This window comes from Buceros rhinoceros, unplaced genomic scaffold, assembly GCF_000710305.1.
Source record: "Buceros rhinoceros silvestris isolate BGI_N320 unplaced genomic scaffold, ASM71030v1 scaffold8033, whole genome shotgun sequence".
Classification (NCBI taxonomy): Eukaryota; Metazoa; Chordata; class Aves; order Bucerotiformes; family Bucerotidae; genus Buceros; species Buceros rhinoceros.
Genome location: NW_010404148.1, coordinates 52,076 through 64,053, shown reverse-complemented (window position 1 = coordinate 64,053; position 11,978 = coordinate 52,076). Strand labels below are relative to the sequence as shown.

General features: G+C 51.5%; 1 protein-coding gene across 1 annotated transcript in view; it reads right to left on the bottom strand.

Moving 5' to 3' along the window:
• Positions 1 to 1,204: 1,204 nt before the first annotated feature.
• Positions 1,205 to 11,978, bottom strand: part of COL17A1 (collagen, type XVII, alpha 1) — a gene marked incomplete at its 3' end in the record, with an annotated part of 35,803 nt that continues 25,029 nt past the window's right edge. Inside the window, 22 exon segments of the mRNA XM_010133258.1 lie at positions 1,205 to 1,270; positions 1,273 to 1,374; positions 1,553 to 1,582; positions 1,584 to 1,624; positions 1,843 to 1,905; positions 2,482 to 2,622; positions 2,815 to 3,234; positions 4,030 to 4,182; positions 4,434 to 4,547; positions 5,071 to 5,160; positions 6,232 to 6,360; positions 7,239 to 7,322; positions 7,892 to 8,029; positions 8,288 to 8,401; positions 9,173 to 9,220; positions 9,586 to 9,651; positions 9,814 to 9,855; positions 9,943 to 9,969; positions 10,476 to 10,535; positions 10,693 to 10,749; positions 11,529 to 11,570; positions 11,692 to 11,745. Coding sequence (XP_010131560.1) covers positions 1,205 to 1,270; positions 1,273 to 1,374; positions 1,553 to 1,582; positions 1,584 to 1,624; positions 1,843 to 1,905; positions 2,482 to 2,622; positions 2,815 to 3,234; positions 4,030 to 4,182; positions 4,434 to 4,547; positions 5,071 to 5,160; positions 6,232 to 6,360; positions 7,239 to 7,322; positions 7,892 to 8,029; positions 8,288 to 8,401; positions 9,173 to 9,220; positions 9,586 to 9,651; positions 9,814 to 9,855; positions 9,943 to 9,969; positions 10,476 to 10,535; positions 10,693 to 10,749; positions 11,529 to 11,570; positions 11,692 to 11,745 — 2,081 coding nt within the window.

Here is an 11,978-nt window from a genome sequence, read left to right as displayed (position 1 = left end):
ACTCCTGGGGACAAAGTGCAGAGGCTCCTGCTAACGTGAGTGGGAACCACTGCCACCTCAGCAGCAGCTCAGCACCTGGTCAGGTCACGTACCAGGGCCGAGAAACAAAACAGCCACCAAAGCCACCAGGAGCATCGGGCCAGGGTCAGGTGGAGCTGGTGCTGACTGCCCGCTGTAACACCGATCAGGCGAGAGCGGGGTGAAAACCACACTTTAATTGGGCTGTTTACTTTAAAAAACATTTTCCCCGAGGTTTAAAAACCAGGAAAAAATATGAAAATACTCTTAAAAGATGAACAAATCACGTTTAAAAGTGCTTCAGTTCAGTCCCTGTGTACGGTATGTCTCGCTGTGCTGCTATAAACAGGCATCGCAAAGCACGTGCTGACCCCGCTCGCTGCAGAGTACTTGGGTGTCTGTCCCAGCCCTGTCTGAGCCCTCAGTAACAGCTTCCCCCAGGAACAGGGCCTGGGAGCAGGGTTAACACACACGGAGCAGTAGAGCATCACGAAAATGCCACGCGGGGAGGGCGATGTTTTCCAGAGCGAGTCATGGGCTGGGTGATAGTGGGTGCTGACCCAAAGCTCTACCGTGGGGACGAGCAGGCAGCCACCAGCACCACCCCACAACCCGGGGGAAGGCAGAGCCCAGCTGCTTCTTGCTGCTGCAGCTGGACGTTGCCAGGGCTGGGCTCAGCCTCTCACGCAGGTCCCTGGTTGGGGGACTGTGCCCCTCCCCAGAGACCCTGGAGCACAGCCCCGCTTCAACACGTCCTCCCGCCTCGGGCCTGCACCGCAGAGCTTGTGGAGAGGAAACCCCAGTGGGGTGAGCAAGCTTAGTCTCAGGCTTTCTTATAGGCCCTTTGCCTTGGGGGGCTGAATATGATCTCTGAAAAATCATGTGTTGGGTGGGGAGAGAGATTGGGGGTTTTTTGGAGTTTTTTTTTAATTTTTTTGTCTTTTTGATGGATAATTGGTCAGTTGTAAAAAAAACAAAAATAAAAACCCCAAACCAGCTTTTTACAGATCTAGGAGAACTACAAGAAGCCTGGACCCAATGAGACAGGAAGCCCTTATCAGCCCAAAAATGTAGAAGCCTGGGAACTCAGGGTGGCTAAGCCAACCACCAGCAACAAACACCCCTGTGAGGGCCCTGCTGGACACGCAGAAGAGCCATTCGCATCTCAGCAGCGACACTGAACTACCAAGGCTAAGTGGTTAGCTGACAGCAAGGACGTCTGAGCACTAAGGCAGCGAAGGTTCAGGCTAACTGGCTATAGGCTGCTGGGAACGCTGCCCGGTGCACGACTGAGCTGCCTCTTTCCTTAAACCCCAACGCTTCTTCTTTTTCTTCTGCCAACATACATTTGGTCACCTGGGGACAAGAAAGGTGAAAGGAGGGTTATTTGAAAAGGTCCTGGGGGGTGAAAAAGACAGAAGATCCAAAATAAACAAAAAAACTGGGGTGGGGGTGGGTTCTCCAGCAGTTCCAGGGATTCCTCCCCGCCCCGACAGGCACACCCTGCTCTCCTGGCTGTGGCAGACATTCATACCTTTCTCTCCTTTCTCTCCTTTTGGTCCCCTGTGCCCATGGCGTCCTGGTGGGCCCATCGGACCAGGGTCACCTGAAGGAATAAGACAACTATTTTTTTTGCCCTTGAGCACAACTATGAACAGGGACAGGCCCGGGTAAGGAAGACCAAGTTAGGGTGATGCTTGGGTTGAGATCCTGAGGGTGCCACCTCCATTGTGATCTTGAGCAGCCCTGTGCCGGCTATCACTGGACACAGAGCTGCTTCCTGGGCATTATGGGGCTCATGAGGGAAAGGATGACAAGCCTTACCTTTGGGTCCAGGATAACCCCTCTCTCCCTTTTCACCGGGTGGCCCCTGGATGGTACCGTATGCTGGAGGGGGAAATGAAAGAGAGGATGAATGAGTGGGACAAACCACTTGCGGAGTGCTCTGCCCTCAGAGCAGCAGTGAGTGACACTGGAAGGACATTTTTCTAAGGTCAGATGGGATTAGATTGACTGAGAGCAAGTTTTTCAAAAATTATCTTGGTCCCAACGAAGTCCCGGGGGCAGCTTGTGATCAGGCACTGCTCTGCCACCCTCTCTCTGGGTGTCCTGGCTGTCACCAGGGCTGGAGCTGGCCCACACTCAAAGACAGCAGCTGTCTCACCCTGCTTTCCACGTGCCAGCCCAGCCACGTTAATTGGGCCACAGGGGTTGCAAGCACCGTGGCCTTCAGGGTTTGGGATGAGTTTCCTACAAGTAGTGGGGAAACCTGATGTCCTCCCTAATGATGAGATTGTACCTCCCCAGCAAGGAAGGAAGGGAACGGGAAGACTATCTGCCTCCAGCTTTGTGTCTGGACTGTATTTTTGCAGCATGCAACGGTGAAAAGATCACTAGGTCTGCGAGAAGTTGGAGAGACTTCACATGCAAGATCCAGAAACACCAAGTCAATATGTCTCTTACTTCTAAAGAAGTCCATGAGGTCCTCGGTGACATTGCCATAGGCTGCAAAGACCCTGCTGATGCCAGGAGGACCAGGAGGGCCTGGGGGACCTGCAGGTCCCTGTGCAGTGTACGACATCAGGTCCTGGAGAATACCTTGGCCTGAGAAGTTAAAGATGACATTTGAAAGGAGCTCTGGGAAAACTGTGGACGGATGCAGAGGCAGGAAGGTGTAAGGAAGAGCTGTAGGCAGCGGGAAGGGTGAGGGAAGCAAACAGCGTGACACTGGGCACAGGGGGTTCAGAGCTGTGGGCTGGGGCAGAGAGGGGCAGGACAAGCAGGAACTCCACTCACTCTGTAGGCTCTCTGACACGCGGAGTGCCAGCTCGTTGTAATCCAGAGAACCAGTGAAGGAGTTGCTGTAGGATCGGCTTGAATCTGTTGATCTCCTGTGTGATTCCTCCTCTGTCAGCAACCCATCGAATGACCCATCGTGGCCCATGGAGGCATCATAAAAGCCTTCACTGCCCCTTGAGGCACTGTAAGATGACATGCTGCTCGTGGAGCTGCCATATGAGCCACCTGTGCCCAGCGATCCCCCGTGGGATCCCTCAGCACCGAGGGATCCTCCATGCAACCGCTCGGAAGTCCGTAACCCTTGGTATGATGAAGACATGGACCCAGCCACCAAGCCGCTATCTCCTTTGGGTCCTGGTGGTCCCCGTGGCCCAGGGGGCCCAGGTGGCCCTGAGATGTAGCTTCGAACTTCATCACCTGCAAAATACAAGAGCGGGTATGTCAGGCACGGCGGGGTACCTGGGCCCCGAGGCTTGGCAGAGGTCCTGCGCTACCTCTCAAGTGCAAGCTGGAGTGTGAAATTCTGTCCCACCAGTCGTCGCAGTAACCCTCAGCCAGTGCCATTGCTTGGGCAGCAGTCATGTATGTCAACCTTGATCTCCACAGACAGCATGACGCCCTCCTCCTTCCCAGCTCTCCCTCAGTTTTGGGTGCCCAATCCTGGAAACGTGCCCAATGCCCAGTGATTTTGCAGAGGGTTCACTCCTCTCAGGCCCATTTCAGCACCTCTGCCAGAACAGCCGTTCGGTGACCAGCCTCCCCAAAAGCGAGGGGATCCCCCGGTGTTTGAAAGGCTGCCCTGGGTGGAAGACTGGCCAGCCTGAGAGACCAGTGCTGTCCTCCAGCCCCTACATCATCCGCTGCACTGTAGGCAGGTGCTTGTCAAAAAGTGTTTTTCCCACGGCAAAACTCTGCAGGTGACCTTACTAGGGAGCCGCTGCTCACTACGGGCCAATCGTAACCGCCCAGCACCTGTCCCTTTTGGCTCACAACACGGGTCTTCGCCTCACAGTCAGGCTGAGAGGAGAGAAGCCCGTGGGGTGCAGAGTAGTCCCGCACAGACCTGGCTGTGGAGATAAGGCGCTGCTGCAGCCCCTGTTCAGGGAAGGCTCCCACAGGTCTCCCTCAGCCGTGGCAGAGCCAACAGCCTCGGCAAGGCAAGGCAAGGCATGGCTCAGGGTGTGTGCAGGGGCATGGATGGCAGCTCCTTACTCTTCAGGTACTGGATCAGCTCGCTCCTGAACTCGTCGCTGTTGGTGATGTCAGCATAGGACAGGAGGCCAGCTCCTGAGAAGCCTGGTGGTCCTGGAGGGCCAGGAGGGCCAGGTGGACCCCGGACTCCAGAGACAGAGGAGAATCCCACACCTTGAGAGAGAGGAAGAATTATTTTCCAGCAGTGAGCGGACAAGGAAATCACACGTCTGGGGATCTTAAAAGTGTAAAGGCTCCAGTTGCAACTTTCATCCCTTTCCAGATGATGGCGATGAGATTTTTTTTTAAGGTGACCACATTCTCAGAGGGCAGCATGCCTCTGGTAAGCTAAATCTCAGCCTCAGTCCCCCCAGCACCTACAAACAGACTCTCCCTTACAGCTGTGAGAAACACAAGTGCTTTACTTTGTAGGTATGCAGAGATGTCCTGCAGAGAGGCGCCTGATGATCCCGGGATCCCTGGAGGTCCTCGGGGCCCTGCAGGACCAGGTGGCCCAACGAGACCACTGAATTCAGAGTCTGGAAGACACAAAGGAAGAAAAGGAGTCACACAAACCACCACAACCCTAATGAACCTTCCCTGACACAGCAGCCAAGTATAAGGTAGTCTTTGCTCCCCAGCACCTTCTGGTGCAGCTTTCCTGGTGCACCTCACTTCCCTGCTTGTAGACATCACATTGGGAAATCAGGTGATCCTAAGGAGGGCAGGAATCCCTAATTTTTAAATCTACCTTTAAAACATGTCATAAGAAATTCCTTTATGCTCCAGAGTGTGGAGAAGACAAAGGGCTCCTCCATCCCCACCCCCCAAGCCAACACCCCACTGCTGCTGCTCTCCACAGGAGCATGGTGATCTGTCCGCAGCCCCTCACGGTCTGTGCCGGTCCTGGCAGTGCTGCTAACCAAGGCAGAGGGGCCTTCAGAGTCTCGCAGAGGGTTATTGCCATGATAGGCAAGAGGGAAATTCTGTGACTAAGCCTGTAAAAAAAGATCCTGGGGGTGTGTAGGGACCCGTGGCAGGGGAGTGAAGAAGTTGGCTTACTGCGCAGGTATGCTGTCAGGTCACTGTAAGTTATACCAGGTGTCCCTGGAGGCCCAGGTGGTCCAGGGAGCCCAATGCTCATCCCAGAACCTGCAAAATCAGAGATTCAAGAGTAGCCCATTACCAAAACAAGCTGTTACAGTGTGAGCAGACAGGCTGCAGGGCTCGTTCACAGGCAGTGCGGGAGGGACTCCTGCAAAGCGGAGCATTCCCATCAGCAGACTGTGCGGGGCCCCGGGCTCCAGCCTTGTTCTGGACTTGGGAGTTAAAGCTTGCCCTGTTAATGCCAACACAAGGGCCCCTGCAGACAGGCTGGCAACAGGCCTCTATTCATGGCAGAAGCTCTGCCCGCCTCATGAACTGTTGGCACAGGGGCGAGAGGGACACCACTAGATATGCAGCTCAGCTGTGACCCACTGGGTGATGCATGTGCTGCTCTCCCTGGGTCTGCAAGCAGCTCTGGTGCAACGCTTTGCACCTCCGTGATTTGCTTTAATGAAATGTCCTTGCTGATAAAATGGAGCTGCCAGGGTGCTCCTGTTACACAGCAGCTTCCTCCAAAAAGGAAATTCCCACCATCTTTGGAGCAGCCCATTAGAGAGATCTGGTCTCCAAGGACAGTTCACAGAGACTGAGCACAGACCAGGCTACCAGGAGCAGGTATTTTAGCACTGCTGCGGGGGATGCTCCAGAGTCCGCTCTGTCCAACACTTCCTACGTATCGCCCCTTAAGCAGATAGATAGGTGGAATTTGTTTCAACTAACTTTAAACTTCTTAGAGTTTGTTGCCTGAGTTGCCTCAACACAAAGTGGGCATAGATCAGCTCTTCCACAGAGAGATGTATCCTGCCACAGAACCCGTGAGAAAAGGGTCATAAAGGAACCTGAAGGTGTTGACGGGACTTCTGAGTTGGCTAAAATGAAATTATGTTCCTAAGCTCAGTTTTTAGGAAAGCAAGAATGCATTACTAGAATCTGTGGATCGTATCTTAGCTACAGGGTATCTTTGTTCCCTTCCAAGTCTCTCATAATCCCCGTGAGGAGGTCTCTGTACATAGGGATTCACACAGTTGACACTGGAAGAGTTTTCACTGACAGCATGAGCTTTCTGCTCAGCTCCCAAGGGAGCAGAGGGAAATGCACACTAATAAAGACCATTACTTGTCAAGTAGCTGATAAACCTCCTGGTCAGCTCATCATAATCCAGTGACAGAGACATGCCATCTCCCCCTGGTCCAGGAGGTCCCGGTGGGCCCTGAGGTCCAATTAAATACTGACGAATTTCTTCTCCTGGAAATGAAAAATGCATTTTTAAAGCTTTCCTGCTGCTGCAAAGATACCAGGTGTGGAGGAGTTCCCAGCCTGTGAGCTGAGCCCTAACCACTAGCGAGACCATAAAACCCGAGGATGCCAAGCTCCTTTCCCCCCCTCTCCTCCTTTTCTCAGCATGAACTGCCCTGTGTATGAAGAAACACTTGTGATAGAGCTGGGAACACCCTACAACCCAGGGTTTGAGAAGGATGAGAATTTGGGCTGCTAAAGGGATCTCCACGTGCTCTGTTCCTTCAGGACACCCTGAAGGATCTTGTGTAAAAGGACTAATGAGTGGCTCAGCTGGGAAAGACCATGATGAGTTCAGTGGCATCTCAGCAGGCCTTTGTCAGTTTGGAATGAGGAATCTGATCGACTCCCCACCGCATGACACACAAGAGGCGCAGTGTTGGCCAGCTTCATCAATATCTTCAGGCACAGCAAAATGACATTCTGGTGATTTACCTACCAGCCCACAGTAACAGTGTGTAGAAAAGAACACAGAGCTGGGTATCCTCCTCACCTTAAGAACAAAGACATAGCAAGGCTTTGGGGTGGGCAAGAAGGGATGGAGGGAACCCTGAGAGAGTGAGGGAGCTGGAAAGTAGAAATCCAAATCTTAGTGGGATATCGGGGAAAATTGTGGGGAATTCCTGAAAAGGAGGGACATAGGCAGATGCCACCTAGAGAGCCAAGGAGGGGAGAGGAGGGGAGCGAGTGGGAAACTGCAGATTTACGATGGTGGTTATGAAAAGCAACCAGGTAAGAAAGACAGCAGACTCGAAGGGAAGGGCAGATCTCCTGGCTGCTGGGATGCTTTATCCCCAACCCCCATGTTTCCCTTGAGGGTCACTTACTCTGCAGCATGTCCAAAAGTTCTTGGTACAAAAAGGATGTAGTTGATACCGAACTGGCAAATGACTGATAGCGGTCTGAAGAGCCTGTGGGAATGAAAAGATTAGAGAGAAGGTGAAGAGGAGTCAGGCAGGGACAAAGCAAAGCTGAATCAATCCAGTTTAACTGGTGGAATGGGTTTTGCACGCCCCCGACCATGAATCAGTTGCTGTCTCACACACCCTGGTAGTCTCCACGGCTATGTTGTCTTTGCTCTCCCGACTGAAATTCCAGGCTACTTCCAAAAGCTCCAGGAATTTCATCTGCTTTAGGAGGGCCCCAAGCATACAAGACAGCCCCAGAACACTGGAGACATATACTGAAAAGAACCACCTCTGTTTGGGTACTGGGGGTGTTACAGGATCTACAGCTAATGTTTAATGTGAGACTTTTTAAACAGCAGCAACTGTTTGATAATCTAACCATTAAAATGGGACAAGGCTCAGATTGGCCTCAGCTGTGTGGAGTCCTGGGCCAAGACTCCAGAGATGAATAACTGGGTTGGGATGCTGCTATTTAAAGGCTGTTGCATATTCTCCAGTTCTCACCTCCTAGGTGTCTCACAAACTCAGCTGAGCGTGTGACTTAGTACGGAACTTGCCAACATGGTGCTTACTTGTCATATAGCTCATAACACGGGTAGCCAGCTCTGCATAATCAAAGGTTGTCCCATCGGCAGTGGTGATGACTCCAGGTGGGCCCGGAGGGCCTGGTGGGCCTTGGGCACCAGTCAAATAATGCCTCACGTTGTCACCTAGGCGGGAAGCCCAAGATACACCCACATCACTAGAGGGAAGACAATCGCTATACGCACAATTACTGGACCCCGCTCCCCAGGCAAAAAGCAGGCCAACAGGACAGTTCTGCAGAGGCCACAGAGGGCAACAACAGAACTTCATAGTTATCAGCAGAAACAACGCAAGCGCAGCAGGGCTGTAAAGGGAGAGTAACAAGGGGCTCAGGGAGCAAGAGGGAATCACGCATCTGCTGTCCCACGGCATCTCATACTCACTCTTCAGATAGTCGGTGATATACTGCTGAATCTCTTGAGATGAACTTCCACCTGGGCCAGGAGGACCGGGTGGCCCAGGAGGTCCTGGGGGTCCCTGAATTTGTCTGGATCCACCTACAGACAGCATTTTAAAGAGAAGGAGTGGTTTTGGTATGGTTGCACTAGACCAAGCAATGCTAAAGCATGCTTGCACTGAGCCCTTCCCACAGGTCTGGGAAGAGCTTTGGTCATGGACTATGGAGGGACTTCCCCTCCCTCTCTAAACACAGTCTGAGCATGGGCTATGAGGCAGTATAACGTCTTCAATTAATTTGACATCTTATAATTCAGCCTAAGCAGCTCTGCAGGGCTGAATTCAGAGACCTCCTTGACGTCATACTGACAGACCTGGTCAGTTTGTGCACCAGAGTGCAATGCTGTGCAGAAATATAGATGGAGATCCATAAAGCACTCAAGCTTATCAGTCAAAAAGCCTTCATCAGAATGAAAACAGCTTAATTCACACAAATCCACCTGAGGGTAAGTAAAACTGAACGAAGGGCACTATTGTTCTGATCAGAAGTTTTTCCACTAGAGGGTTCAATGCAGCTTCCCTAATTCCTCGTGGAATTAGGGAACATCGTGGTTAGCCAACCTGGAACCCCTTTCTTTCATCTCCCATGAGGACAAACTCAAAGAATTCCCAGCAAGCTGGAAACAGAAAACTTGCAATTCATAAACTGCCTGATTTGAGGCAGGCTGCGCAAAAAGAAACTTTGGACACAAAACTCATCAGCATTAGTTTGACACCCACACTTGTAAAACCCAAAGGGGCTTTCTCAAAGTCTCCACCAGGTTGTCAGCATTTCTTGATAATATCAGAGCAATTTTGGCCTGGCTCCTTACCTCGAGATGCTCCTGGGATGCCAGGAGCGCCTGGGACACCTGCATCACCTGGGAACCAAAGTGAAGGAGACAACATTTGTAATGGGTGTTGCCTACTTGGTCATGTAAAACTGTTGAGCTACACGTTGTCATAGAAGCAACTACCCAACCCTTGTAATGACTATCTTGAATTAGCAGCTCACTGGGGAAGAGCAGAAGGAAGATGCCACAGCAGCTTTCCTGAGGCTTCTGTGACATGCCCAGATGCCTTGTGCTCAGACAAATTCTGTAGCCATGGTTCTGCTCTGCCTGAAAAGGCAGGGGTGAGCACAGCTGTAGTTCCCAAAGGACCGGGTTGCTCCATCCTTTACTCTCAACCACTCTGGGCTGTGTGAGACCACCCACAAAGAAAGAAAGAAGATTTTTAACATCACCTTTGGGTCCAGGTGGGCCTGGTGGGCCTGGAATTCCTGGAGGTCCCGGTATGGTGACTCTGTCGCCTGCCAATTGCAGAAGAAGAGTCAGAGATTCACAGGAATAAAGTGTATGGACAAAATCCTGGCTCCATAAAAACTAAGCTAGAATCAAGAGGGCAGGATTTTGCCCACTGGTTTCAGCCTAAGGACAGTTAATTCAAAGGAGGACAGAGGGCACAGACTAACCATGGGAGGAGAATGCTGGAAGGCCAGGCTCACCCGGTTCTCCTGCATGGGACACAGAAATGGAGGAGCAGTCACACACACAGGAAAGCTACCCTGCACCCCACTGATATCTCCTGGAAGCTTCCTTACCCGTGAATCCTCGTGGACCTCGTTCGCCTGTGAACAAGGGAGCAGAGGAACAGTGTTGGTATTTGCTTTGTTCTGAGCTGCAGAATATTATCATGGCCTCCAATGTGCAGGGCAGAAATGGGTAAAGGGAGTAGGTCCCCCGTTTCCCTGCCAGCTGAGAGCTGAGCTATGCTTCACAGAGCCATCTCCTTGCACTGACTTAGCCAAGTCCACGGTGCGTTTTGCAAAAAGATTGTCCCCTGTAACGGCAAACCTGAAGCTCTGAATGCTCCTGAATCTAACGGGCTTGCAAAGTTGGGATCTGAATACAGCGGTTGCCTCAGCACCAGTACTGGAGGCTGATAAATTTTTCTGACCAAGACCGACTTGTTTTACGGCAGCGGACGGGAGTGCTACTCAGTGACCACTGTGCTACTCTCTCCCAGCTGCAGAAAGGCAGGTTGCCAACTGCTTCCAAGCCTTTCCTTCCTTCTTTTCAGTCTGAGGTGCTGACATCAGTCTAGGATCTTGTTGAGGCAGTAGGATATACCCACCCTGGTCTCCCTTTGGACCTGGTGGGCCTGGTGGACCTGGTGGGCCTGTGAGGAATGTTTCTGAAATTAAACAAAAAGGTTTCTTCATGAAATCCAACAGAACATGACACAAGTTTTCTCTGTCTCCGCCTGGTCCTAGCGAAGGATGTGCTCTCTGAACACAAACAGTCAGGACATTCCCTGGGCAGAGGCGAGGGAGCGAGTGGGAAGAACCTACCTGAAGCAGACATGGACGATCCTGGTCTCCCTGGTGGGCCTGGAGGTCCTGGCAATCCTTCTCCTAGGCAAAACGGACACAAAAATGCTTCAGAAAGGATGAGCCTCAGCAATATCAGCAAATGCATGTCAGAGCTGCTACATCTCCAGTTATGGCCATAGCTCAAATATTTCCAAGTGTAGGCTAGTATCACTGTTTTCTCCAAATGCATCTATTCCCCATTACTTATTTTTCATTATCATTTGCCACCACCAGCAGAGAGAGGACAGAGAAACGCCTTTCTTTGTGGTACAAAGCACCTATCTAAGCTGGCCTTCGCTATATTGGAAGGGAAGGTTCATTTCATCACACACCTGACCTGCTCCCCTTTGCTAGTGAGCAGAGAGCAAGGAATAGGGTTATGCTCCTGTTTCACGTCCTCCTGTACCTCCTTTTTTCTGGCTGTGAAAGGAAAATCTGCGCTACAGGAAGTGGAGCGGGGATATGTTCCTCATTATAAGAGCCTCTCCACCTGGCCCCAGCTGGAAGTTAAAGCTGGGCAAGTGAGAAGTAAAACCAGAATTGATTGCAGTTACTTTCTCTGAGGACTTAAGAACAGTGTCTTCTCCAAAAATATGGCTTTTATGAATTACTACTCTAGCAAGCAAAACCTCTGCCAAAGCAAATCTCCTCTGCTGCTGTGAAACTATATTGCAGTGAAATTGTGTTAGTAAGAACCCACTATGTGAAATTCTGCTTCCATTAAAGTCAGCCCTACGGACTGCTACCAGGTCCAAGATTCCATCTAGGACACCACAAGGCACAGGATAGGGGCACTGAAAAAACCAAGCTCTTACCTGGAGGACCACGAGGTCCAGGGGGTCCCTGCACAGATTCACCTGATGACCAAAGAAACAGGGGTATCACAGAATATTTTCTCAGCAAACCACACAGCCCAGAACTGTGCCATCTGTATTAGCATCACTCTGCTTACGTATTGAGCTCTGCTGTATTATGTACCTGGTGGTCCGGGGGGACCTGGTGGTCCTGCTCGCCCTTGTAAATCTGCCAGCACTGCACGAATGAAACACACACAAAAAGAGGGAAAATTGTTGCTATGGAGCTACTGCTGCTATGGAAACACTGTCATTACACTGCTGTTAGAAGATCTTACAATCAAGTGTGGACTAAGGCGGGACCTGGGTGACCTAAGCCAAAGTTGAGGCAGAGAGGGAAGAGGAGAGACTTGCTCGGTCATCAGTACGCAGGTTAGAACATGAAGCAAAGTACAGGCTGGGGGGATAATG